Source organism: Lineus longissimus, chromosome 13 (assembly GCF_910592395.1).
Source record: "Lineus longissimus chromosome 13, tnLinLong1.2, whole genome shotgun sequence".
NCBI classification, from domain to species: Eukaryota; Metazoa; Nemertea; class Pilidiophora; order Heteronemertea; family Lineidae; genus Lineus; species Lineus longissimus.
The window spans coordinates 8,056,823-8,084,501 of NC_088320.1; the positions used below are offsets into that span (position 1 = coordinate 8,056,823).

Here is a 27,679-nt window from a genome sequence, read left to right on the forward strand (position 1 = left end):
ATTTCATCTTGTGGTTTTGGTATTGTTAGAAGGCATCCTGGACTTCAGGGCTTTTCACTTGGCACCTATAAATGACAAAGTTTTTTAGTTATGTGTGTGGGAGAGGAGCACACGGCTGACCCTGGCATTCGAGGATAGGGGGTCAGGGTATCCTGATAAAAATATGTTGGCGAGAGTGCTAAGTGTTCTGTCCTCGTTGACACACTCTCTCACGTCATCATCATCCGACTCATCTGTCATCTGACTGGGAAAGTCCTGCATCCGTTTAATAATTGGCCACATTATACATCATAGAGCCTCTACTGCTAAGGGAGAGCCCCTTTGCAATTGTTTTGGAATGATTACTCAGATAGAAAAATTTGTCCTCCACCTCGCCGACCGAAACCCGAGTTCTCGCAGATAATGAAGTTACACTGGGAATCGGGAATGCGCCTGCGGCCCCCTTGACTATCAGAGTGGGGGGCAGGGAAGAAACTGGTAATGTATGATAGTTGTTACCCTTTCTTCTCACTTGTCCTTCCATTGGGAATGTGATTCTACTCTTGACACGCTCAGCGCTATACACAAGTTGTTTGCAAGGTGAAATAATTAATAAAGTCCTCCTTGTAAATTGTACACGGTAGCACACCGATACTTTATTGACTTTAAACTATAAACTGTTTCTAACCATGGAACATAAATATCATAAATTTAATAAAATGCATGAACTGCATTTACATTGTAGGCTAAGTGAAGCCAATTAGGCCCCATTTTCAATGTTACACTCCTTTACAGGCCTAGGCCGTTCGTAATTACTTGTGGTCCAGTTAAGTAGAAATCCACTATACCGTAGTGAAGTTATTATGAATAAAAATATGTTAACTTTTTTTCTTTTTTTTTTGTAAAGTGCCTTGAAGTGTTTTACTAAAGGCGCTATATAAATTGTTTTAATAATAAAAAATAATAATAACTTGGTGTTCATAGTTTTCTATGTCAGTCTACACAACGGCAATGTTGAAATTTATATCTATATACATATTTCCGCAATTGGACATTTCAAATTCAATTACGAATTCAAAGATTTTGACGAATGGCGTAAGCCTTTGAATGCCCCACAAACATTTGATTGAAATGAGGAATCTGCAGAACTAAAAATACAAATTTGTTTAAACTTGGTATTCAGAGTGTTCAACGTCTACCCAACGGCAATGTTGACATTTATATCTATATGTACATATTTCCGCAATTGGACATTTCAAATTCAATTACGAATTCAAAGATTTTGACGAACGGCGTAAGCCTTTGAATGCCCCACAAACATTTGATTGAAATGAGGAATCTGCAGAACTAAAAATACAAATTTGTTTAAACTTGTTATTCAGAGTGTTCATCGTCTACACTATGGCAATGTTGAAATTTATATTTACATGTAGTATGTATTTTGGCAATTGACCATATGTGAAAATAAGTTTTGGCCATCTTTTCACAGGCAGCTTAAGTTTACCATGACATAAAAGTCATGTTTCAAATCAAAACATTGCCAAAAGCATTCAAAATATCATGAACATTGAGGTGCGTTGTTTTTGGTCACTTCTCAGTCAGAAAAATAAAATACAGCGAAGGGGCATAGTAATCCTTTCTCTATTGATTCAGTAAGCTCTGGACCTGGGCAAGCTATTGCAAATAACCTTATCGAGCTATCTCTGATTGATTTTTTTCCAGGGGGGGTCGGAAACAAGGGCACTGAAGTGCTAAAAAATGCTGTGAGAGTTTATACTCTTTGACCACCAACAATTGTTACCAACAGCGACACAAAAGTCTCTCATTACAAGTTCATTACAACATGTCCAGCACAGCAACGAACATGTGATCTACGATGATGTTGCACTCCCATTCGCTTGTTTACAAACAATATCAATCAAATGATTCAAGTGATGCTGTTGCCATTTTTTAATACGACATTCCAAGTTTTTTCGAACGCACGCGTTGACACTTGTCTTGAAATCGTAGCGACATTCACACTCCTCCCAGCGAATGCAAACTGCAGCTTTCCCATCGGACGTATCACAGATGACTTGGCCCCTTGAAGCTGCATGTAGGCATATCCAAGAGATGTCGACTAAGAGAGATTCCCTCGTCAAAAGTGGCTCCGGAATACATTTGAGAAGACTGGTCATCACCACTCGAGCTAGAAGTTCCACAAACTGTCCCGAACATATCCATTCCAGCCGACAAAGATCTCTCCTAAAAGCTCGATCAGGGATCATTCAGGTGCTGATTGTGAAACAAAGGCACAACGCCTGCCCCAACGCCCCCCTCGTGTGCACACATGGCAGCAATAAAAACCCACGTGTTCTTCTCCGGGTCGTACATCTCGACCGAGTTCAGATTTGACACGCCATCATAACCGCCGATCGCGTATAACTTTCCGCAGTTACCCACCAAGGCAACGCGGCTACGTTTAACGTTCATCGGCGAGACGTACGTCCATTGATTAGTGACGGGGTCAAAACATTCGACAGACTTTAAGAAACCAGACCCATCGTATCCTCCCGCTGCGTAGAGTTTCCCGTCGAGCGATGCGACACCAAGGCGACACCTTTTGGTCAACATTGAAGCTACCTGCGTCCACCGCCCCGTGAGATTGTTGTAGCATTCAACCTGTAACAAGAACGTGAAAAAGTCAGAGAAACTCACAGAGTTGTGGTACTATGTCCCATGCGTAAGGAGAAGTCGTGTTGTAGGCCCTGTTTGCAAGAGGATGGACTTTATCAAAATCATTCAAAAGAATGAAAGTCATTTCATGAAATGTGGTGATGATAGAACTTGGGGAAAATTTGGCAGTATGGATTACTACGGGCCAGTAGTAGGCAGTGTACGGGCCCGGTATATGCCGGGTGTGTTAGTGAAAGAGTTAAAGACCATTTTAATCTCGTGGGAGGAGAACAGACACGTACCGAATCAAATATAGAGAGTCCATCGTGTCCACCTAGCGCGTATATCTGTCCATCAAAAACAGTCACGCCAGCGGCGCTTCGGTGTTTCGTCATCCGCGAGACCATCACCCATTGGTCAGCTTCTGGGTCGTAACATTCGACCGAGTTGAGAGACATGATGCCGTCGTATCCTCCACACACGTACAGCCTTCCGTCCAGGGCTGCAGCTCCGAGGGCACTGCAAGGAAGAGGAGGTAGATGTGATCGAAAACATGCAAGCAGAGCACCTGAACACAATGACATCCATTATTACAAAATGAAGGCCTTCAGTCAAACTATTGAATTACACCAGTACTGGCTGCAGTTATATTGTATGACACATTTTAAAAACACAATCTGGCCGGAATATTTAAATTCACTTCCAACTGTTAGAAATGCTTCACTTTCATAGTTTCAACAAGATCAATGGACAAGTGCTTGGCGGTTAACGGATTCAAAAACAAGTAGAGGGACGGCAGCTTCCCTGTCCTGCAGCGGGAAGTTTAGGAATTTCATCACAAGTTTTCTTCGACATGGACAAGAACAATCTTGTTTCAAATTTAAAGACATTATTTTTCCAGGGACACTTTGGAATGCTTCAACGAGAGCAGCTCAGTTGCTGAGAAAGCCTTATACTTCACTTTTATAAGACTTGGACTTTCATCCTTGTCCTCATCATCATCATCATCATAATCATCATTTAAAATATTATTATCATCAGTATCATTACCTTCGTTTACAAGTCATTGGAGACACGAGTCTCCAGGATCGCGCCACGGGATTAAACACCTCGACTGTATCGAGTCGATGATGGCCATCGTAACCTCCAATCGCGTACAGCTCACCTTGAAAAGAACCCAACAGAAAGTAGAGTAACAGTTTTAACTACTTTTGGTGTTTTTGTGAAGAATGAAGTTTACCCTTGGGATTCCCCACGATTGTTTGAATAGGGGTTTTAGTACAGGACTTTACATGGAACGATCCTGTGGATGGCTGACGTATATATACGTCTTACGGCAGAGCGGTTCAGATAGAGTTCGCGTATATATACGTCTTACGGCATTAAGTGGTTAAAAACCATGGACTGGGCTCAGCCTGTTCGCCCAAAAAATACATTATATAAAGCATGTTGAGCACAAGTTAGCGTGGATTTGAAAGCAGCCACAAGATATCCCTTCAAAGTTGCTCTGAGCAGATTGACTTATAATAAGTTACAGTTGTCATGAAAGACTGTGATAGAGACACTGTGTATTGCATGGTTACATCTGCTACGTAACGTGTGAACTCACAATTTTTCCCACGCCACGTCAACTGTAGGCCTCAGTCTGACAGATTCATTGGTTAGGCTTTTGATTGGGACTATTAAAGGGGGACTATAGGCAGGAGCAGTGGGGTTAAATTGGCCATCTTCGGGTGACTAATATGCACAGTAAGGGCACTGGGTCATGTTAGATTCAGCTCTTACTATATTCGTTGTACAAGCGTGAATAGTTTTGACGTAATGTGATATGGGAGAGACCCCTATTGCCGACATTGAGTAACTTTATGTGGCCTACCTAGCAGCTGCCTATAGTGTCCCTTTAACAGAACCTTGAGAGTCTGACACTGATCGACATCCCAGTAAGTGACAATGCTCCAATCATGCTGGGAGGTTCATCTTATCTGACACCTCAAGGCCTCAGGGGTGTCATGAACTTTAGTCTCCTCAGGAGAAATCACTGTTCAAACTATTTAAACCACAGACATTTGCGAGAACTGTCTGTAGAGAGTTCAGGTCAAAATAAAGGCTTATAACAAATCTTCAGTTTCATGGTTATTTTGAAAGAGTACATCCTTAGAAAGAGACACTTTTTGGAATTTTGGAAATCGGTCAAGATTGGACCGAGATATAGCTGTTTATATCTCCGCAGATTGTACACCTTGTTCGCCATCAGGTGAAACAAAGTTGATAAATGAATGAAGTAAGATCATTAGTAGCAGTTTATGTGATTTTATTGACAATATTGTCTTTATAGTCGCGAGGATGATGAATTTATTAACACTATACCGCATACGCAGGCTAGCATTGTCAATGCACTACTTATTGATTTTACGTCGCACACCGTGACGTGACGTCATCAGTATCTCTACTGTCTGTCATCAAGCCAAAATAAGAAGTTTATTTTTTCGAAAATGTCTATCACTTACCATGTAAGACTGTCACTCCAACTCTGCTGCGTAAAGTAGTCATAGGTTCTGCAGGATTCCACTGGATCGCAAGTGGATCATAAGACTCGACAGTGCTCAGGGAATCACCCGAAGACGTGAGTCCTCCGACAGCAAAGATGATACCCACAATATCAGTACAGCATCGAGGCCTTGTTCGAAAGGTTTGCAACTGTGTTCTACGCTCTGGCATCAAATGGTAATCTTTAGCTTCATCTAATAAATCTCTACAATGAAACAGAGCATTTCCATAAGAAACATGACGCTACATCATCCCCAACAGGAACCAGGGCCTCTGCCAGAGAAGGGTTTGAGGAATCGGTACCGGAATGGACGTACTGGTTTTCTCACCAAAACCGGTGGAGCTTAAGTGTTGACCAAAACCTACTACGAAGCGGAGTGAGGTTTTGGCCAACATTTAAGCGCCACCCAAGTTTTGATAGGGTGAATAATAGGAATGGGCTAAACAGGGTGGCGGAACAAATTAGAGAAGTAATGGTTATGCGAGACGAAGGGGATCCAATATTCAACTATATGGAATTAACTAAGATTATTGAGTTGATGTGTACTAGCTGGGTTTTTTGTCATTGTCATGTAAATAAATTATTGTAAACCTGCACCTAGCACCTTGCACAACTCTGTTAATGCACCGCGTTGAATATTTATCAGAATATTTTCTTGACGAATTATATATATAAAACTGACACTGAGGTATCAATTTCTATTCTCGAAAAATGTCAATTCTAAAACAACTGGGTTTAGAATGAACCACATGTAACAGTGTAAATACACTATGCACCAATGAAGCCTTGTTTTGAATTCAGCGGTTATGGTTAGGCAACCATCACCATAATCTCCACTATAAATCTGCAGCAGTGGCGTCATAAACTGCAGACATCCCAAATATTACAAGTGACTGCCAAAACAAACCTACCTGCATTTGAGTGAATTTTTAACCAATTCCTCCGTAGCTACCCGGTCCGACAAAAACTGTGGAGTCAAGAGTGGCAATCTCACTTTGGTAAGAAGTTCTGGCATATCTTGGCGGCGGCAGTGTAAGTCCTTCTTGATCCAGGCAACCACTGCTTCGAATACCTGAGAAACACAGATTAAAGGATCAATTGTAATATTTGTCGAGGATACATGTATTCTCATCGGTCTTTATCTTTTTCGCTCACCTGTTGGCGACAATGTAAAAATACTCCTATTTCAAACATGGCCTCATACAATTTATTCCCAATTTATAACTCACACAACGTAGTGAGTGTAATGGTTACGTATGTATACACTGTATGTAAAGTGTAAACAAAATTCATATATCCATCATGTCCATCGAATCTGAAAAAATTGGTGCAGACCCATGACAATTCTGGTTCCGGTACAGTTTGTCGCATTCCATATGGGCCGCGCGTTGGCCGATCCTGCATTCATGACGCGCCGCACCCGCAGTAACGACGTCGGACGTGAATCCCATTGTTTCCTTCCTCTTGACGCAATTCTTTCATGACGTCATGAGCTATTGACCATTCACACAAGTAGATTTATTCACACCGGCGCCACTGAAGTGCGGGTGTGGGACATCATGTATTTAAAAATCGTCTGCTAGGACATACAGTTGTGTGAGTTCACTAGAGCTTGCTCTTTACATATTACTAAATGATAGGTTTGAATTGATATCCAGTTGGTGCTCCTTGGTTCTCTAATCAAGACTACCGCCGTAAACCAAAAATGAAGACCAAAGCCCAAGGCACGAGCGGTAGATTTTGGACGTAATTTGAGGCCTACTCAAGCAGGTTTGATTAGACAACCAAAGACATACAGTGAGGTAATAAGTTCTATTACAAAAGGGCTCATAAGAACATTTGTCATCAAATTTCAACCTACCCAGCGGTTGTCTAACCATAACCGCTAAATTCATTGGCGCATAGAGCATTACACTGTAATATGCAGTTCATTGTTTGCTGCAAGGTCTGGTGCAATTATAACGAGGTCTACACATACTTCAGGGTTTCTGCCAGCAGCAGCCAAAGGAGCCATTTGCTATTTTTAAAATAATTTGGCTACTGGATAAATGAAATGGCTCCAAAATTGACAATGGAATTCTCATCTAAAATGGCAACATAGAAGGAAATACCATCTTCTAGGCAAATTTGGCTGAAAGAAAAAACGACCCAGCAGAACCTCTGATACTTTCCATCACAAACATCGATAGTATGAGATCAAGACCTAGAAAACACATTTTACTTCTGAAGTCGACTTTACACAGCAGGTCATCATTTTGCTTTGTACATTGTAGGGCCAAGCTCAGATCAGAAACAGATGTTGGCCAACGTGTATGCTAGCAAACGATAACAGCAGAGAACCTGGCCCACCAGTGCAAGAACCTACCTGCTCCTCACTAGTTACATACAACTCATCCCTCGAGACGATATCGATGACGTCTACCTTAGCGAGTGCCAGGAATTCCTCGGATTTGGAAACCTCCATGAAGTATTTCTGGATGTAACGGTTTGCCGCGTCGACTACGGAGGAACACATGAACTGCTCGGCGAACGCACGAACCCCGATCACATTCGATGGATGTAGCCTGGCGAAACAAACACAATGGCTGATACTCATAAAGGACTAGTAAATGCTTTTACTTTAAACTTCATGTACATTGACACTAGCCATCTCTGTAGAAAACTGTAGTAAAAGCATTTACTAGTCTTTTTAAACATTAGCCGAAATTCATCCAGGAGTATAAAGATTGTGCGATTCCCTTGTTCAAATTTCACTCTGGTATTGTACACGTAAGGATGGAGGTGCTATTAATCATTCTTTAGTGATTATGCCATATTCAGGCCAAGGCTATTAAAAGACTATACCTGTTCAGACAATGTTTTAGAACCGCATTAGAGTAATTTTTGTATTTTATACCCTAGTTTTCAACTCAAAATGACCCCCCTTCCCCTAGAAAAACGGAATGCACGGGTGGCCCCTAAGGTATCTGATTCTGACTGGGATGTCGGGGCCAGGGCTAATTACTCAAAATGTACTAAGTCATTCCTATCCTACTCCGACTAGCACTAGTCCAAGTAAAAAAAATTAAAAGAAGCCTGTTTTTATACAAACTTATTGTATGCTTTTCATACCTTTCATTAAGGAAGTTACAGCAGGCATCTTTGACTGTCTGGAGATGGAGGAAGCTAGCACCGACCAGTAAGGACTGGACATTCGACGCATCCATCTGGACTCTCCCGTTGTAAGCAAAGTTGACCAGAGCTTCCAGTGCGCTAGAAGAGCAGAGAGGACCATGATCAGGTGCAAGCACACTAGGCTTGTGAGAGAGCTAGTGCAAAACTCTTGATGTGATCATGTCAAGTACAAATTTAACATGAAGAAGCCTTGATTTGAGTTCATACTGCTTACCTTTTGTGAAGTATTTAATGATTTGCTGAAGACAACCTTGCTATTTGTACATATCCAAAGAACCTCCCTTCTACATAGTATCGTCTTGAAGCCAAAGATACATTATACAATGGAACCTCCCTTAGCGGACACCTCTCTATTAAGGACACTAGTTTTGGTCCCAAATTGGTAGTTTCTATTCAATTTGACCTTTCTAATCAGGACACCTCTCTATTAAGGACAGCGCTTGCCAGTCCCGAAGAGGTTCTACTGTATTCCATTCACAAGAATAATCTCTGCCTCCTCATCATCATCATCACACAGCTCCATCACCATTGTGATTTTGCAAATGCTGAATGAGTGAATCGCTAGGTTTTAGAAACTACAGTGGAACCTCCCTCAGTGGACACCTCTCTATTGAGAACAACCTCTCTATTGAGGACAACCTCTCTATTAAGGACAACCTCTCTATCAAGGACACTAGTTTTGGTCCCAAATTGGAAGTTCAATTTTACCTCTCTAATCAGGACACCTCTCTATAAAGGACAGCACTTATCAGTCCTGCGGGTGTCCTTAATAGAGAGGTTCTACTGTACGTACCATGGTTCAATTCCCTGCATTGCGATCTCATCTTGTTTCGATTCGGCCATATCATGGGTGAACATGGCATGGAAGTAAGGAATGCTGGCGGCGAGAACTATTCGATGCGCTGTGAACTTTTGATCATCGACCTGGAAAGCGAGGTCACATTTACATTTATTTGTTGAGAATGAGAAAAGACAAGTTACAGTATCAATAATCAAGAAACATTTGTTGCCCATTCTTGCTCTCCATCTAGGCCTAGGACCTATAGCTAGTTCATCCATAAATAGGTGTGGATTTTTTTTTTCTTGTAGGCCTAGGCCTAGCACTTTTTGCCTCAAAACCCTGCGAGTTCATCATTCATAGTAGGCCTATCTCATGTCTCCCATTCGAACTGAAGTAATAGTTGAAGTTCTTTAAGGGACACCCGATAGGCCACTGTCTCCCATACCCACACACTATACAGTACGTAGGCCGAGTGACAGTGACTGCGGGTGACAGCGACATGCTGACAGGCGACACGACATTACAAAACCATCGGAAGCAGACACTTTGGTTGCAGATTCGAGCACAAACAAGACGGTTGATCTACCAAATCTCTGTTGAATTTTATTCAATATACCTTTAACGTCACGTCACACAATTTTCCTTGCCGTCGGATGGCCTCCATGGCAGGAAAAGCGACATTTGGGAGGTCCTTTTTCTCAAAAACAACAACATCTTCAGCCATTTTTCTCTCTTTGTTCTCCGTTTGATCAATTCCACGTCAGCCGTAGTTGCGCCCGCTTAAGACCAACAAGAGGCTCATAGTCCTGGCGCTCAGCTGAAATACATGGGTTAATGAAATGCTATAATGCCCTTTATTTCGTCACTCGAACCGAGGCTAATGACCTTTTCTGGGAAATAGCAGTGAACTGTCAAGTCGCTCCCAAAAGAACTAAAGAGAAATTTTTTAACGTTTTTTAAACGCCGCGGTGCCATCGTTGAGTGGGTTGTCTATCCAACCCGCCATGCTCCACAGGATTGTGAATTCAACAGTCCGGAGGGACTTCACAATTCACAATTCACTGATTACTATTTTCAGGTGTCCGGGGGGGGGGGTTGATCCTCCATACTATAGCGGAACATTCTCGTCTGTCACATCTCTCCAATGCCACCTAACCGCAAGCTGAAGAAAAAAGAGACCCGTGCGTCTAACAATTAACCGCGACCTTTAATAATCAGAAACGGCCACTCATTTCAGTGTACAGTAGGATAAATCATGAGATCTCATGAGACTCGTTGCCATGCAGGCGCTCATATGAATGGATATTATTTGGGGTTGCTAAGGCCAATTTTAAATATGCGAATAGAAACTACCGTTCTATTCACAGCCTGTGGTCGATAATGTCGCTTATATATCAAATATATGGCATATATACAGTTAACGATGGCCAACTTGGCTTGGGCTGATATCTGTTTCCATCTTGAATAGTCCCACTAGATCATATAGGCATAAACCGAGTGCATACTTAGATTGTGTAGTGGTGTGTGGCTTCCACAATGAAGAAGACACGGTAGGTTTATTTTGTTATCTTCGCGTGGTCTTGCGTTCCGGTTTGTGGCCTCCTTTAACCAGAATGTAAGCTATGTTAAAGTGGACATGTTGTCAAGTTGTTGTGGTCGCGTTCTGAATCTCCTCTTCTACTAAACACTGGCAGAGCTTTCAGCTGAAGCAAATACGAGTCATTAGGAGTCTGGACCTAACGGTGGATTGTTTCAAGTCATATTTGATCCTTTGCTAAGTTCACGTTGCATTCTCTTGGTGAGTATGTGTAGTGTAGTTTGATTTGTCCAAGGTAAATTTATCTATGGTATTTAAAAGCCACGGAACATACCGGTAGGCATAAGATGATATACAATGTTGGTTATCCATACAAAAACGGCTTCCAGTAGGACCGTAACTTCCCAAACAAGACAATTGAAAAATCATTGAACTGCAATAGACAATGCACTGAAACCGGGATGTAAAGTTTGGCCTGCCTGAAATTCACAAACCTTGTCCAAAATTGCCTTGCAACACTGCCGAAAAAGCGTTATCAGGGATCAGCATCAGTGTGCATGGCACTACAGGTGGCGGCGCATTGTGTCAAGTGAGGGTATCATCCTCCCGACTAGGTAAATCCTACCATAGGCCTACTTTATACAAGTATAGTACGCCTTGTCTTATAAGTGAAACCAGCGTCATTTCAATTCGATGAAAGTCCACGGATGAGTGAAGAAGATAAACTTGGCTATTTTCCCGTTGCAGTGCCTTCAGCCATGCCGACACCTAGGTCCAGGGACGACACCCCATTGCCCAACTCACCACCTAATTCAGTAAATGATAAAGAATTAAAGGTAGGTGTTGGCTCACCGAGTCCGAGCATTTTTGGTCATTTTGCTTCCGGACCCAGCTTGAGAGGACGAATGTTAGAGGCCCTCGTTGGTCGGGCGTCGGAATCGGGTAGGTTGTCCATTAACCCATCCCTTTCCTTCTTCTTCTTCTTCTTCTTCAGCGTTCGCTCTCCACTTGGAGATGTTATTCTCCAGGGAGTATTCCTCCTCCAGGGCGGGATGAACGTTGAGTTCCTAAAGTCCTGACCAGTAGTTTGCCCACCAGAGCCCCAAACGATGCGGACATAACATTTACGAATTAACTTTAGCTACGCCGATGAGACATATGCTCCATCGATGGTATTTTCTCTATTTGTTAGGAGTGTGCAAGTTTTAGTTGATCATATTACATGTAATTACTTTTACCTAATTTCCCAGTCTAAACCTCACATTTTCTCTAGCCTGGCACGATGAATCCCACTCCTACCTCCAAGAAATCCAGCCGCCCCCATTCCGTCCTCTCCCGTGCACGGACCGTCTCAGCTCACTCACAACCACCTTCCCAGACTGGAGCCGCCGACGGAACGCAAGGTGAGACAAGCCATCACATCAGTTGCATGCATGCCGCATCTTAGAACTGACTGCAACGCCCCCTGAAGCTCGGGATGTGTTTTAGGGTTCATGACCCCGCGAACTATGCGCGTTATACTATGCTTTGCAGAATTTATGCGCATGTACCAACAACTTTAATTTAATTAATCAATTTATCGAGGTTTACATCGTGTCACGTAGAATTTGATGCATCACTCTTTATCGGAAAGTTGCAACGAGAACCTCTCAAAGCATGCAAGCGGGTATAAACGGGAACATGGCGGGGAAGGAGTTATACGGGAACTATATCAATTGCAAATTGCCTCTTGATTTATTTCAGGAGAAATGGATGTGACACCTGAACCCCAGACCAGCCCAGAACCATGCTCGAGATTCGCGAGGCTTCAGGTGGCGCCTCTAACGGAGTTTGAGCTCCTGGAGCTGGCCTATGAACAGGACACATCACCCAACAAGACATTCTTGGCCAGTGGCAGTAAGTAGCTAGACACGCGCCTTTAGCTCGGCATATTTCACCTTGTTTGAAGGTGGGATGTGCACACGTAGACCCCTAGAAATAAAGGTTGTGTATAGACAATAAACTTATGCGACAAACAACACTTACATTCGTACATGTAGTTTGCCACCGATCGCAGCACAGACTTAATATAACCTGCTAAAGAGTCTCCTCTGGCTTCCTATCCGTGAACATTGCTATTGCTCTTCAAAGCAATAAACGGACTTGCCCCTGTTTACATATCCGGGCTCCTCCCGTCCAACGAACCCGGGCGATCCCGGCAAATGTTTACGGCTTTGGATCGGAATGAGCTTGTTGTTGACATTCAAAATGCTAAGACTGTTGTCCTTTTTAGGTGTGGGCTAAAGGCCCACCTTTTCAGACGATGTTGTTGAACCACATCAGAGCAAATATTTTGGATTTTGCGGTTTATCAATGTAAATTTCATTCAAATTCACTTATGGAAGTCTGTGATCGGAAGCGAACCAGTCGATTACGTCTCTAACGGGTGGATCACAAACATGGGACGAGATGGTCAGTTGAATGAACTTTAATTGTCTTCTCTGCTCTTGCAGATTTTTACAAGGATGATGGCACACCCTGGTCGCTGCCGGTGATACGAACCGTCGAAGCTCAGATGGCAGAAGATCTCACCTTGAATAAAGAATACACCAAACCAAACAATGGCTTAAAAGCCTTCACAGACGCAGCTACTCGCATGCTGTTTGGAGATGACAGTCCGGCCATTTTAGAAAACAGGGTAAGTTGGTCAGTTGGCAGACATGACATGAATTTCGGAAGTTTGCTACCAACAGACAACAGCTCTTCGCCAACCAACGACTGTGCGAGACTAAAAATTACAACTAAAAGGGACAACTTGGGCACGAGATATATACACCATGGCTTTTCATACAAAAAATGCTTCCAGCAGGACCTTGACTCCTCCAAACAGGATAACTGAAGAAATATTTCGACTTCAGTAATAGAATGGGATCAACCGTCGGCCCCCTCCCTGAAATTTACAATCCATGTTCAGAAAGGCCACGAACAGACTGGCAGTCATTATGATTAGAATTGTTTTATTACTTATTGCTCTCTGTTATAGACCCTTCTCTCTATTTGCACTGCACATACATATATGTTATTGTTTTTTTCATCTTACAGTATGTAAAATGTTAATTTTATACGGATTCAATAATCTTTTTTTAATTTGTAATTTTTGATACTACATGTGGCCGTACGTGGTGGTAAGCAGGGGTACTGTCCTCCCGCCCAAAGTGTCCCTTAAATTTGAACAACTGAGTAGAAAACATTTGCCGATTTCCCCCGACTCGATGAGTCACCTTCCTGCTCCGGGGTGTAACCGCGACGTGTTTTACTTCCGAGTCAGTCTAGTTAAGAGTGCAACTATATAGTTTGGTTTTGACAGTTAATAGATCAAACAGACACTACCGCCTGATATACTCGTATCAAAAACCTCTAATTGCTGGTTTCTTCCAGATCGGAACGTTCCACACACCTGGTGGAACCTCCGCCTTGTACGTTGGTCTACTGGTGCTTAGAAATGTCTATGGATTTACAGACCTTCACATACCATATCCTACAAGAGGTAATTGTATGGCTTCTGGGTGAACTTGAAACTTCGGAATATATATCACTGGAACCATCGGTATCATTAAGGGCATAGGTACCAAGCTGTGGGCTGTGGCAAAATTCAAAAACTGACTGTATCATCACGCATTTCCTATTTTCGTTCCGACTGGAGCCGAGACCACGATGCAGAGATAATTTCTTGGGCGGATCGATGCATGATAACGCGCTGCGGGGAGACAAATATCTACACCATGACGGCACGCTGATGGTGCTCGATTATCCAGCTACTTCGACGATAAAGGTCACGCACCTGTTTTAAACCAATCAGCTCGCGGTTGTTAAACTAATCAGCTCGCGGTTGTGTCGTTCAGTTTGAGATTAATGCGTGGTCTCACCATACCAGTTGATTGGCATTTTCCATCTAAAATATATTTTTTCTTAAATTGAGAATTAGGTTTGTTTAAAATGAAGAAAATAATGAAGTTTTAGTCCAATTCCCGTTGTGGTCAAAAAGCAGATTCGCGGGCTAAAAGCCGTCTAAAATCATCCCTCTGACTTCACTGAGACCCCTTAAACCCTGAAATTATCACTCACAACGTACAACGAAAATTTCATGGTTTGACAGGCTTGGATAAATCCATTTGGCTGTGAAAGCATTCCTCGCTGTTTATCTCTGTGAAAAAGTTATGAGCGTGTGGATTGTGCCAACTTACCTGAAAAATGGCTTAGACGTTTATTACAGGTACGTGACCTAAAAGAATAGCCGGGTGGCGTGAACTGCGATCTTGACGTGCACTCACGTGGCGGGAATGGTTTTTCGAGCCAGGACTTGAACGTACTGTTTGTTAAATGTACTAAAAATATTAACGCGAATAACGCGTTTTTCCACAGAGCTGAAACAAAATTGGAAAATCATCGAACACGTTCAGTAAAATAGTTTACTGATGAAATAGTTTACTATAAAATAGTTTACTAGTTTACCAGAAGAAGAACAAACATAATGAAGTAAAAAGCCGCCCATTCCTTTTCCTTTTGTTCTGCTGGGGACAGAATATATCCTTTCACCTCGCAGTCCATGTTTCTAACCACGTCCCAATCACACACAGTGTACAACCTGAGTCAAAACTTATACAAAATAGGCCAAAGTCAGCCTCGTTCTGGATTGACCTAGTTTGTGTACTATCTAGTGCATTCCAGTTTCAATGCACTATGATCTCAGATAGTGCTTTGATAGCTGGGGTCATTATTTGAAATGACTCTGACACAGCCCAAATCTTTTTTTACCTCAATAAACATGCTTAATATTGTTAGATACATACCACACTACAATCCTAATGCAACATGTATTCCATATAAGCACTTTTGAGAGCATAAAATGCATTTCATTGTGAGTACTGTCCAACACACACCCCACCCCCAACTTCTAATTGGGATAGAAAAAGTTTCTATGTCTAAAACAAGAGACCATTGATGGGAGACCTTTGATTGACATCTTGGCTGTGGAATTCAACCACTTTTCTCAATGAATATGCACACCCCTTGATGTATGAGGCTTATGAATGGCTGGAGTCCACCCAGCACAGCCCCCTCCCCCTCAACTAAACTGTCAATAACATTCTTGGTGGTCAACTTGTGTATGGTATCATGATACAGCCTGGTACAGGGACCTTTCTGCTTGATTAATTACACACATTTGGGTTAATTTGTTTATACACTTGTCTGCTATAATCTCTCAAACTCAGCAGGCTGCTTGTTTGCAAGGCGGCATATTCCTCTCATCTTGTAATAGGGATAGATTTTGTTTCTGATACTTCAAGTGCAGAAGGTCAATTCCATGGTGTTGACCATGTCTTACTGTAGTGAATGAGTACAATTTACACCCTTTCTGGTCATCAACGAAGTGGCTATCACATTTTTGATGTTGCTTGTCCAGCTCATTATCAGCCGCTCATTAGCATATTGACCACAGTAACCATGATGAAACACGTGGTGGTGAAGATCAAGTGCTTCCTGCCTTGTTAATTTTGTTACATCTTTCCTGGTTCCAGTTCTTCTGAACAGGTTAAATTTATTTTGTTGTTCCTTTGGTGGATTATATTCTTACTTCTTTTGGATTATCAATGTTTCACCTTTGTAGGCCTATATTCATTCAGTGACCCTTACTTTGATTTATATTTTTCGACCAAAAAAGGAATATGGAATGAAATAATTGTTTGGATATTTGGATATTCTTGATTCAATGGATTAGGGATGTTGAGAGGGTGATTTTATTTATTGTACTGCAATAGTGAATTCAATGCACATTTCAGATGGACAAACTCCACTTTCCATGCATGGCACTATTATTGTTTACATTCCTAATATAGGTAAACTAGGACATATTATGCATGAATCTATGTCAGTGGGCAGCCAAGTTTATGCTAACCAGGTATACTAAACCGAGGCTATAATCTGCCAGCAACTGGGTCACTTTGGATATCAGTTACACTTTGGCTACCCAGAGCACTCACTGACAGGCATTAAGTGAGAATAGGATGACCATACAGACTGCATAGAATGCGTCAATATGTATGTATAACCTCTCATTGCAGGCAAATACGAAGCGATAGTGGAAGGCATGGGCTTCGATATCAAATACTACAAATATCTCGACGAAGATAGCCAGTTATTTGACACGGAGGCGTTCCTTGATGCTTTAGAGACAGCTGAACAACAGTCTATCTTTATCATCGTGGCCGATTCTCCCAGCGGGCCTACTTCAGATGGGTGGGATGCTATCACCAAGGTGATGTGGGTAGGTAGGCGGAGGCATTCATTAGTATCGTTATCGTATTAGTATCTTTTGAATTTTTTCTCTCTAAATTCCTTAGAATATGGAAGGAGTCAGTCATTACAACTAAGGGTTGTTTTCGAAAAAAAGCATGGTCCAGAGACTTGCAAATATGATGTGATGAAAATTATATTTTGAAAGAGTGATATTCCTTTGTGACGGTGTAATGTAGATGTTACTGACTGGCGAAAGATTAACATATTACATGTATTCTATTCTTTGAATCGCTACCTTTTTCTAACAAAAGTTGACGTGGTACTTTGTATCTCATATTACAATAATCTTTTCTCCATCTTCAGACGCGTCACCTGCTTCCCTTCTTTCACATTTCCACGCAGGGCTTGGCCACCGGGAATGTCTGGTTGGATACATACCCCGTCAGGCACTTCGGCAAAGAGGCCATGGGACTTGATATGATGGTGGCACAGTCCTTCTCCAAGACGTTCGGACTGAGCGGTAAGTTAGACAAACACCTGGAAATCTCATGATCGTCTCAGCATGTCCAGTTATATCCGGGAGGTGACTCATGAATTTAAAAGCTCGCAGCACACCTGACTGCAACTTCGGCGTCCAGTGGAGTTTTTGGGCCGCCAGTGTCCGAATGCCAGAAAACTCCCAGGTGTGCTACGACTTGAAGCCGCTGGACGCCAGCGAACTCCATTCGACGCCAGATATCAAACTGGTTTGATTTTGGACTCCGGTGAACGCCAGTGAACGCCTGAAGCAGCCAGATGTGCTACCGATTCAGCGGCGAGCTATAGCCAATCAGCTGGAGGTTTCGGGTCACATGATTTCATGATATCACTCGGATAAGGATGGGTTAACGTGGTGGCAAAAGATGCCTCCGACCGCAGGTCTGCGCTGACGTGCGCTCACCGGGATCCTCTTGACGCCAACTTCGGCGGCGAGCGGTGTTCAGTCGAACTCCTCTGGACGCCAGAGTTGGAGTCGGGTGTGCTGCCAGCCTTAGCTTGATCACAGGCACCTCCAATTCTGCTAGAACTTAAAATCCTCAAGCAATTAAAACTCATTCAAAACTAGTTGAATGCCAATTTAATGGGTGAGAGTCCTCCTTTTGTTTTCTAGTGAACAGCCACCCAGGTTTTTTTTAATTTAAAAATAGGCATTTATTGTCAAACTTGATCAAATTTTCAAAACAAACACTTTGGAACTTCATTTGAAACTTGAAGACGCACTCATTCTGAAAAAGAAATCACCTGATACTTAACATATCGGCATCCTTGATAATTAGTAGAACCTGATCAAAGACATTTCTTTAACAATTTAATCATAATTGTAAGATGAATAATATACATAAGTTTCATTGTGTTCTGATGAGAACGTCGAAAGACGATTGAATATGAAAAGCAGGATACACGGTATGACGTCACTAAATCTAATCAGCATCTCATCATCCCGGTAGACTTGTTTTTCAGTGGTGCCTGCTAACTCTAACTTTGAACGTTCATAACTCTCTCAGTCTTCGAGATTTTTTGTTGAAATAAGAAACAAACTACTCCATTACCTTCGATCTTCAGAAATAAAGAACTCATTGTGCTATGCCTTTCATTATTGAGAAAAATTAAGTTAAACTGCATGCATGTATTCGTATCTACTCTTTTGGGTAAGCGCAGCGGCCATGAACTGTCTTTGGGGTACTGCCCATATTTTTCACTTTCAAGTGAAAAATATGGGCAAGTGAAAAATATGGGCACTAGGTCCCTCTGTTCGTTCAAAAATTTGTCAATTGAATTCGAATTTGGAGAATTTCTTATCGATGTATAACGACATGTAGCAACCGTAACTGTGCGGTACTACCACTAAATATCATTGTGTATTTTAACTTTCCTGAGCCAACACTGATTACAATGAACGCGCACGGCGTACCCCATTGGTACACGTCATTCGTACAAAGCGCTTATCATTATATATTTATATCGTAAGAAGGTAGGTTAGCATTTATAGCAAGGTCTTGGTCATAAGCGTTATCTATCTGTACGAATATGGCTGGCGCGAGTGGACAGAATTCAGAATTATGCCACGGCATAAATCAAAATTGTGGTGCACCATAAATCGACCAATCAAAACCTCGGATCTCGTGAATTATGCCGCGGCTTAAATAGGAATTGTGGACGGAAGTGTCATTTATGGAGGACGGAAGTAAATCGGAATTGTGGTGCACCATAAATCAACCAATTAAAACATCGGATCTCGTGAATTATGCCGCGGCATAAATAGGAATTATGGACGGAAGGGCGATTTATTCCGCACCATGAATAAACGATTGCCACTTTCTGATTGGTCTAATTATGCCACACTACAATTCCTATTTATGCCGTGGCATAATTCTGAATTCTGCCGCGGCATAATTCACGCGATCCGATGTTTTGATTGGTTGATTTATGGTGCACCACAATTCCTATTCATGCCGTGGCATAATTCTGAATTTTGTTCACTCGCGCCAGCCATATACGAATGCTGTACATGTATCATCCTGGTATGACCAGTGGTTTTCCATATACCGATATGTAATGACAAAGGAGTAAAAAAACCTGAATAGTGGAAATGTACATGATTGTACATGTATTAAGTTTACCGCTTACGTTTGATGCTCTCGAAAATCAATGTTGTTGCCACTTCCGGTTTCAGGTGAACGTGTTGGCTGCCTCCATCTTGTCGGGCAGTCACGTGAGAGTGGGGTGAGCATCAGTGCCATCACTGATAGCCTCATAACGGATATGTGGATGTATGCCCCTGGTCACGGCTCACGCGTTATTGCTACCATCATCAACAATGCCGCCTTACGGGCGGAATGGTAAGCGCCCCGGGTTTACCCAATCATGGATGATCAGATCCAGGTTTTTATAAAACAGATGCTGACTAAACTATTTTCCTTGCAACAAATGTTTTTAGCACTTGAAAAAACCGGTGTAACAGAATTCCCCCTCCTATGGCTTTGATTTCTTTTTTATCCGAGGCATAACGTGACATTTTTTTGGCTGGAGTATTTATGGTCTATCGAGTGTAAATGGGGTTTACGTTGTTTGTGAACATCAGTTGCAACGAAAACGATGACGAAGTTCTCAGGATGAACGTCCAGTTGGACCTCCCTTAGCGGACACCTCGCTATTAAGGACACTTAGTCTTGGTCCACAAGTTGTATGCTTCCATTCGAGGTATCCATTCAATTCGACTTCTCTTATCAGGACACCTCTCTATTAAGGACATCACTTGTCAGTCCCGAGAGTGTCCTCAATAACGAGGTCCTACTGTAAAAATACACTTGCATTTTGTGTAGGGTGAAGCACAGATGGACATAATATTTTGTGTGGGGTCAGACACAAACCAAGATGTTGTCCGTCGGCTACGTCACACTTGCTTTCGACGTTACGAGATTCCGTCAGTCATGGCGCAAATCCCGCCGTACATTTTTACATACGGAATTCTTTCAGAGTGGATTGAAACCCTTTTCTTGGATACAAAGACATGAAACTTTACCAGATGAATAATCGATACATAAACTTATGATTGGCGAAAAAATTGCCTCTGTCTTCATAGATGAGTGGTCTTTTTACACATTCCGTACATTTCAAGCACTGTAGTTCCCTGGTAGCGTACCTGGGGACGAAAAAAGCGCCGAGGTAAGTGACGTAGCCGACAATCGCCTGCATCTGGGCATAAACGACGCTAATAGTATAATTTTGTTTTTTCTAACAGATGCTTGCTGTGTGGTGTGGTCAACGAACTAAACTTACCAAAATAATAATCAAACCTTTTTTAACAGCAAGGCTGCCTCCTCGCGACCCTGTCAGTGCGGAAATCGCATATATACAGGAGACTAATAGCATGTATATCGGGTGACCATCAAAACACGTCCACAACAAAGGGTTGAGTGTAGCCTAACTACAGTGTGTTCATAGTTAGTCAGTGAAATTCGGCAAGGACTACGATACGGATAATGTCAGCTCTTGCTTAAAATTTTATGCATCTTGCATTGATACAATTTGTTGGTGACGGCGAATTTCGTTAAAAGTTGGATATAGCGAATTTCGATCGACTTGTAGTTTTAATTTTTGAATTTAGTATGAAAAACATTCAGTTAGATTAATTTCAAGGAAAATCCCATGAATGTGCATGTATTGGCCTAAGTCAAGTGACCAATATTGATGAAATGAATTATGTTATTAGCCCTTAAGGTTGAGGACGTTGTTGAGACCACCCGATGTATACTTTCGATGTGTTTATGAAAATAGAGACCCACGACTGTGCCGCGCTCATCCGGATATTCGCCAATAAGGTTGGAAACTCTCCCATAAGGATGATGAGCGTACGGATATTTTGGGGGTTTTTCATTGTGAAGATGTTAAAATCAGTTTAAACGTCACAAATGTTCAGCTATTTTTTTCTTTTTATCATAGTCCATAGATGCTGTCTTTAATCTTTTGAACCATATTATTGCAATAATCAGCTGTTTCAGTGACCCGAGACATACCCAGCTATTACTGTAAATGTTTGCGGGAGGGCCGGCCCCTAAGGCCGATTCATTGTTTTTTAATAGTTTGCTTACGGTCATAAACATGAGAATACATATACATGCATAAACTGTAGTAAAGAACGTGAACACCTTTTTCATGATCAAGTTTCTTTCGTACCATCCATCATAAGAAAACATAAGTTAGTTTTGTTGCATTGGACGGAAATATTAAATATGATTATACGAGTAGTATTGGTAGTGTTGTCAAATCATGACATGCACATGGCCACGAGCCATATGGGAGATATTCCGCCCGTATTGGCGCATATCCGTAGGGGCGCGGTACATCCGACCACTGAGTCTCTCTCTCGCTCGTCGTACGCCTGGATCAGTCTCATGTTGGATGAGAAGATGTCTTGCTAGAATATGTTACTGCGTAAAATGAAATAATGGAAATATCATTCTAATCTTTGGCAGGAGATCGATGCGGCTGCCTCTGTGTGAAAGCCGTCGCACAGGAAGAGATGCAAATGTTTTGTTCATTTATTTTACCGCTGGTTAACACTATCTGGGAGTACCCGCCAAACCATGGAGCACGGGTCGTCGCCACTGTTATAGAGAACCCCGCATTTTTCACAGAATGGTAAGGGTCAATGGCTCGGGGATAAAAATCTTTTGTAGAATGCTGTCCTCCGAGCTCTGAAATGATCGCCCACAGCATATTTTGCCTGAAACACTTTTACAGAAGCTAGGAGTTTTGAATGTTCTTTCCACACAAGCTGAAAACACATACCTGGCGTCATCTTGAGCAAATCAAGCGTTAATGTGCAGGGTTACAAACACGAACGCTTACCCCTGATTTCTTCAGGATGACCTGGTGTAAGCCTGAATATGAATATTTCGTCCGTACACCAAAACCTCGTCAGTACAGTACTGTACCCAAGGCACCTATTCCATAGAGCTATACCCTATACTATACGCGAACGATAGTTTCATGGTCATGCACCCTTTGTGAAGCCATTGTTCGCGTATAGTGTAGTATACCGTATACCTCTATGGGGAAGGTGCCTTACAGAAGTCGTAAGATGACTTAATTAAACGTCTTGTATCATAGTGCTTTAGGTGAAAACCGCATGCAAATCTAACTTTTCTAAAAGTTAATAGCCATAAATCATTTCAGAAATTCCAGGTGGGACAGGAGTCAAATCGATAATGTCGATGTGCTGTACTGAAAGAAAGTATACGATAGATTCACTGCTTTCATTTTGGTACATGTCAACAAAAAAAACACGAGAAAAACGTTTCTAAACACTTTGGTTTCAATGTCATACCTGTAATACACTGCACCTGGTTTCGGCCGCAGCGGTCTTTGTCGGTGTCGTAACCATAATTGCTATGGGGAGCATAAAATAAGGAAACGGGCAGAGGGCAGTGTATATCAATTTTAAGTGTCTAATTTGAGGTGTTTTAGAATAGAAATTGATGCCTCACTGTCGGTTTTGGTTGCATCAACAAACTCCTGCACCACCTGAAATGTCATGGCCGCTATAACCTCGGGGTGGATTGTTTGATTTGCATGCGGTTTTTGCCATTGTAATGTAGGTGTTTCTTTATAAAGCACAATCAGGTAACATTGAAATGATGCCAATCGGTCAGTTAGAGCGAAAGTTAGAGTAGCGTCATAGAAGCAGTGGTGTGACGATGCCCTGTTAATTAGTAGAATGGTAGACAATGAAATATATACATACTGAACTGCCAGCGGTATTGCCTCCGTATAGCCTCCGCCCGCGCTGTGCGGAAGCTTTAATTCATTGAGGGTCAAGATGATTAAAAAGCGCAGAAAATATGTTAAAAGTTACGAACTTTTAAGACAAATCACACAGATTAGTCAGTTACTATAAAGCTTAGAAATGTAATGGAGTTTCTTGTGTGCGTGTGCGCGCGTGTGCGTGTGTGTGCTTCATTTAGACAAATACACACCTGTTCCTGAAAACTTATTCCCCTCATTTGTATCCCTTCCTCCGACTTGTCGCTTTTCCAAGCCCAATGCTTGTAACCGAAGCTTTCTATTGTTTTTTATAAGCGACACTTATCGTAGCATGAAATATGATAATGGCTTATGATGAGGCAGACCGTATCATTGTCACTTTCCACAGACGTAGAGCAACAACTACATCCATTCCGTGCACTGCGCACTGCTCTATACTCCCAACGAGGAGAAATCATATTCTTTGCCATGCAGGGTAATTGCAAACACCACATCGGCACGTTTTCGTGTCGGCTATACACCGATTGCAATATTATCTGCACTTATTCACCGAAATAAGAAGAACTTAACGATTGGCTTTTTTCCCTGCTGTATAGCAGGGTATACTTGTGACGCCCTTTTCCACATGGTAGAAGCGAGTGGACGGGGATATGGATGGCTATCCTTTGCATTGTATGTAGCTGTCTAAAGCTTATTCTAAAACATCTTGAATTATAATGAACCGCAGTGTACAGTGTAAATGCACTATGCACCGTAACCGCTTTGGGTGGAGCTGAACTGTTGGCCAAAACTTCTGCTCCGTCTCAGTTTTGCCTACATTTTAGCTCTACCCTCGCGGTTGAAACAAAACTTATGCAATGTTCACAAAGGTTTATGTACGGACTAGGAGTATACATTAGGATGCATGTTTCATATGTCTAACTAATATTAATGTAAAATTATTAACCCTTAGTCATGTTAGTTGAGGACCTTTTTGGCGAGCAAATATTTCGTTTCATGCGACTATATCGGCGTTGTTCATCAGTCCTAAAGTCTCTTAGATGACATGACATGACTAGTGACGAACAACGGCGATATATTTTTTAAAAATTCCCCAACTTTTACTAGGTTACACCAAATTATCTCTCTTAGGAAAGACCACGTGAAGACGATGTCTGACCGTATACGGCTGATGAGGCACCTGCTCTACCAGAAGATGCTGGCCAATGGCACTCTGTGGAAACACCTTACGTCTCAAAGCGGACTGTTCTCCACGACAGATTTCACAGGTGAGGATTGCAAAATATTTAGGAACAGTCTTTATGTGTGGTTTGCAGAGGCGAAATAATCTTCTTCCATTCCCGTCATTGAAGTCGATCGACAGTCAGGCAGACATTAAAAATATGCTGAAAATGCCGTTTGGGATATTTTGGCCATCTACTTTCATGACATGCCACATTTGACCCTCAGGCTTGCGCTTGGTTCCACAGTCATGCATATCTTCATCTCTAAGTTAGTGATCTATATTAGGAGTTGAAGCCTTCATGATTGTTATTTCATCACATTTCCAAGGGTGGTATTTTCTTGAGTCAATCTGTATTAGTGTTTTCCCTGGTAAACAGAAGCCCTACACTCTTAGAAATAATGGGTTTTGAGCTTCTGAGAGATTTTAGGGTTTTTCGGGCAACAGAAGGTTTTCGACCTCGTGAAAAAAAGGTTTTTTATTTCCCTGAAATGAAAAGGCAAGGGGCCATTGTGCTCACCGTATAGATATTTGGTGGTTAGGAATTCATCCTACCTTTTCAGTTTTGGCCCCCTGGTGGCCAAGTCGAGAATCAGATCAAAGCGAATTTCAGCGTCAGAGGTTATCTTGCATAGGGATCATGTGTACCAAGTTTCAAGTGCATAGCTTAAGTGGTTAAGAAACGTGCCATAGTTACACTCAATTTACGCCAATTGACCTCTTGTGACCTTGAACAGTAGATTAAAACAAAAACCCGTATGATATGTGATGTATCCTTGCTTGGAGTACCTACCATAAAAATTTAATCGAAAACCAGTCACTAATAAGCGAAATATTGCACTTTTTACCTTTTTAGTTTTGGCCCCCGCGTGGCCAAGTCGAGAATCAAATCGGACCGAAATTCGGTGTCGGAGGTTATATGACGTAGGAAGTCATGTGTACCAAATTTCAGGTTCATTGCTTTAGCGGTAAAGAAATGTGCCACTGTTTTTTGAAACAGGATACAGACGACGACGGACACAGTGGTATTGTGCATTATAGACTTCCCGGTGAGCCAAAAACTATTTGTGTTGGCTGAAAACCCCTAAAACATGTAAAAGCTACTTCAGAAACTCGAAAGCCTTTGTTTTTGAGAGTGTACGCTTTTTTCCTACCCTCCAGCATTACGCCCTTCTGACGTTTCCTTTTAATTGTATTTTTTCAGAATCGCAGATTACATCTCTCCGAGAGAACCACCACATCTACATGGAAACTCATGGCTTCTTCAACATGTCCTGCTTGCGGACATCGACCGTGGACTATGTGGCCCGATGCTTTCACGAGGCTGTGCAGGCGAGGGAGGACATGGAGGAGGAAATGGCCAGGCAGATGGAGGACGACCGTAGGGGTGGTGCATCGGGCGCTTCATCGCAGTCGTAGGAACGACTTCCCGGAGAAAGCTTCGAATTATTAGGGCTGTCATTATAACTGCGGTACAGATTTGGCTATAATCGGTCGATCGGAGGATCTTCGCTTACAATTTATTCTGTAGGTTGATGTACTGTCAGCTGTAAATATATAATACGGTGTTTTGTAGTGCAGCAGGACATTGGGCTAGTGTATAAAAGGTGACCCAGAAAAAAAGCGACTTGCCTATTTCAAGTTGACATATATCTTGTTAAATGTTATAACTAATGATGACGCCGAATGAACAATTTCGGTGCTGCTACAGTCAATACTTCAGAACGGAGTCGAATTTCTCAGTGGATAAGTTTCATTTCTGAGATTTTTCGTAGTGTACTTTTCAGATGTTTTTATTATATGTCACAAACTCGCACAGTGACGAAATTTAAAATAAAAAATCAGACACTGGAATCGATCGAATGCCGCCATCGTGGATATCGGGTGCATAAAATACGTAATACCTGGAACGACAATTTATTTCACTCAAGTCGTTTTATTAAGATTACGACACATTGAGGTACTAAAATACAATCAAAAATACATATTAAATACATATTAAAAAATACACAACTATACGATATGATAAATAATCGGTAAAACATGAGTCTGCTACAATACCTAGACTAATGTGGAGGCATGCAGTACCTTTTCCTGGCCTTTATTAAGCAATGATCACAGTTGTATTTTCATTATCAATGTTCATAAGCGAACCTTGTCTCCCCTAGTGGGAATCCTGCCCAAAGTAACTCTTCAATATCTCCTGTCTTAACTCTTCCAACCTTATACAGTTACATTCACACAGAAAGTGTATCACATCGCCAATGCGATTTGCTTCACATTTACCATAGCTTCGATTTATTTGTTCACATTTTTTGTTGGCAACGTGTAAGGATCCAATCTGAACTCCAGTGATTGCAGCAACTATTCTGGGAGATAAGAAAGGTATTTTTCAAAACAATGACGCTGTTTTAGAGGGGGATTATAGGCAGGAGCAGAGGGGCTAATTTGGCCATCTTCAGGTGACTAATATACACACTAGGGGCGCTGGGTCATGTCAGATTAAGCACTAAATATATTCCTCGTACAGACGTGAATCATTTCGACCTACTGTGAGACGTGAGAGACCCCTATTGGTGTATTTTGTAACTTTATCTTGCCTGCCTAGCTGCTGCCTATATTGTCCCTTTAAAATCTACAATACATTAGAAAGTTACCATAAGTGCAAATTTTGTAAATATTGCTCCTCAAGGATACATTTCACCTTTTCACTCAGTCAGTTTGTATTTCTCACTCCCTGGTCTAGCCAAAGGAACGAAGTCAGCGCCTCGATTGTCAAGATTTCTCTTTAGATTCAACCAAACTTCTCGGCAAGTCAGTGTTGACAATGAATGTTGAGAAGCTTTTGGTGAAACTATACGATGCGCTCCAGATAACGAGGATGACGGAAACCATATCAGTGCTGGGTCACTCGATTCGAGTGTATTCTGCGGTGCTGGAAAACATTAGCCGTAGAAGTGTTCCCTGGCAAGTGGGATGTCTGCTAGTGACAGAAGCGCTAGAGTTCGAGAAGGTGGCTACTGCTTTAATAAAACCTATGCGTAAATAATTGTGGTCAATTGGCACTGATTGTGGTCGATCGCGTCCAGGATATGGTGGTGGACTCTCTGAGGGTCATCCTAAACAGCGTCCACCAGCGTCCACCAGGTTTCAAAGTTATCCAAATTATATTTTCTTGACATAAATCAATAAAATAGGTTA

At 41.9% G+C, this 27,679-nt stretch overlaps 2 protein-coding genes across 4 annotated transcripts; one reads left to right on the plus strand and one right to left on the minus strand.

Moving 5' to 3' along the window:
- Positions 1–603: 603 nt before the first annotated feature.
- Positions 604–9,867, minus strand: LOC135498103 (kelch-like protein 18). The gene is made up of 9 exons (XM_064788276.1): positions 9,754–9,867; positions 9,150–9,280; positions 8,294–8,434; positions 7,548–7,746; positions 6,094–6,254; positions 5,142–5,386; positions 3,685–3,799; positions 2,937–3,153; positions 604–2,640 (listed from the first exon to the last, which is right to left on the minus strand). Exons 1-9 carry the CDS (start codon positions 9,859–9,861, stop codon positions 2,236–2,238), a joined length of 1,722 nt encoding a protein of 573 aa, XP_064644346.1. The 5' UTR covers positions 9,862–9,867; the 3' UTR covers positions 604–2,235.
- A 711-nt stretch (positions 9,868–10,578) lies between these two features.
- LOC135497942 (aspartate aminotransferase, cytoplasmic-like) lies at positions 10,579–27,664 on the plus strand. 3 transcript variants are annotated; one of them, XM_064787984.1, is made up of 11 exons: positions 10,579–10,687; positions 11,422–11,510; positions 11,948–12,077; positions 12,418–12,570; positions 13,167–13,351; positions 14,092–14,200; positions 16,776–16,978; positions 17,314–17,470; positions 21,966–22,131; positions 24,388–24,524; positions 25,683–27,664. In XM_064787984.1, exons 2-11 carry the CDS (start codon positions 11,433–11,435, stop codon positions 25,895–25,897), a joined length of 1,533 nt encoding a protein of 510 aa, XP_064644054.1. In that variant the 5' UTR covers positions 10,579–10,687; positions 11,422–11,432; the 3' UTR covers positions 25,898–27,664. The 3 variants fall into 3 exon arrangements, with proteins under 3 accessions (XP_064644054.1, XP_064644055.1, XP_064644053.1); XM_064787985.1 differs by lacking the exons at positions 10,579–10,687; positions 21,966–22,131 and adding exons at positions 10,734–10,935; positions 19,664–19,829; XM_064787983.1 differs by lacking the exon at positions 10,579–10,687 and adding an exon at positions 10,734–10,935.
- The last annotated feature ends 15 nt before the right edge of the window (positions 27,665–27,679 follow it).

Bases quoted from the DNA above. Each gene is read 5' to 3' on its own strand.
- LOC135498103 (XM_064788276.1), bottom strand. From the start codon at position 9,861: ATGGCTGAAGATGTTGTTGTTTTTGAGAAAAAGGACCTCCCAAATGTC. The intron at 3,154-3,684 runs GTAATGATACTG...TCTTCCTTGCAG, and splicing joins CCAATGACTTGTAAACGAAG to TGCCCTCGGAGCTGCAGCCC. The intron at 2,641-2,936 runs GTACGTGTCTGT...TTCTTGTTACAG, and splicing joins GACTCTCTATATTTGATTCG to GTTGAATGCTACAACAATCT.
- LOC135497942 (XM_064787984.1), top strand. From the start codon at position 11,433: ATGCCGACACCTAGGTCCAGGGACGACACCCCATTGCCCAACTCACCA. The intron at 13,352-14,091 runs GTAAGTTGGTCA...GGTTTCTTCCAG, and splicing joins CGGCCATTTTAGAAAACAGG to ATCGGAACGTTCCACACACC. The intron at 14,201-16,775 runs GTAATTGTATGG...CTCTCATTGCAG, and splicing joins CATACCATATCCTACAAGAG to GCAAATACGAAGCGATAGTG.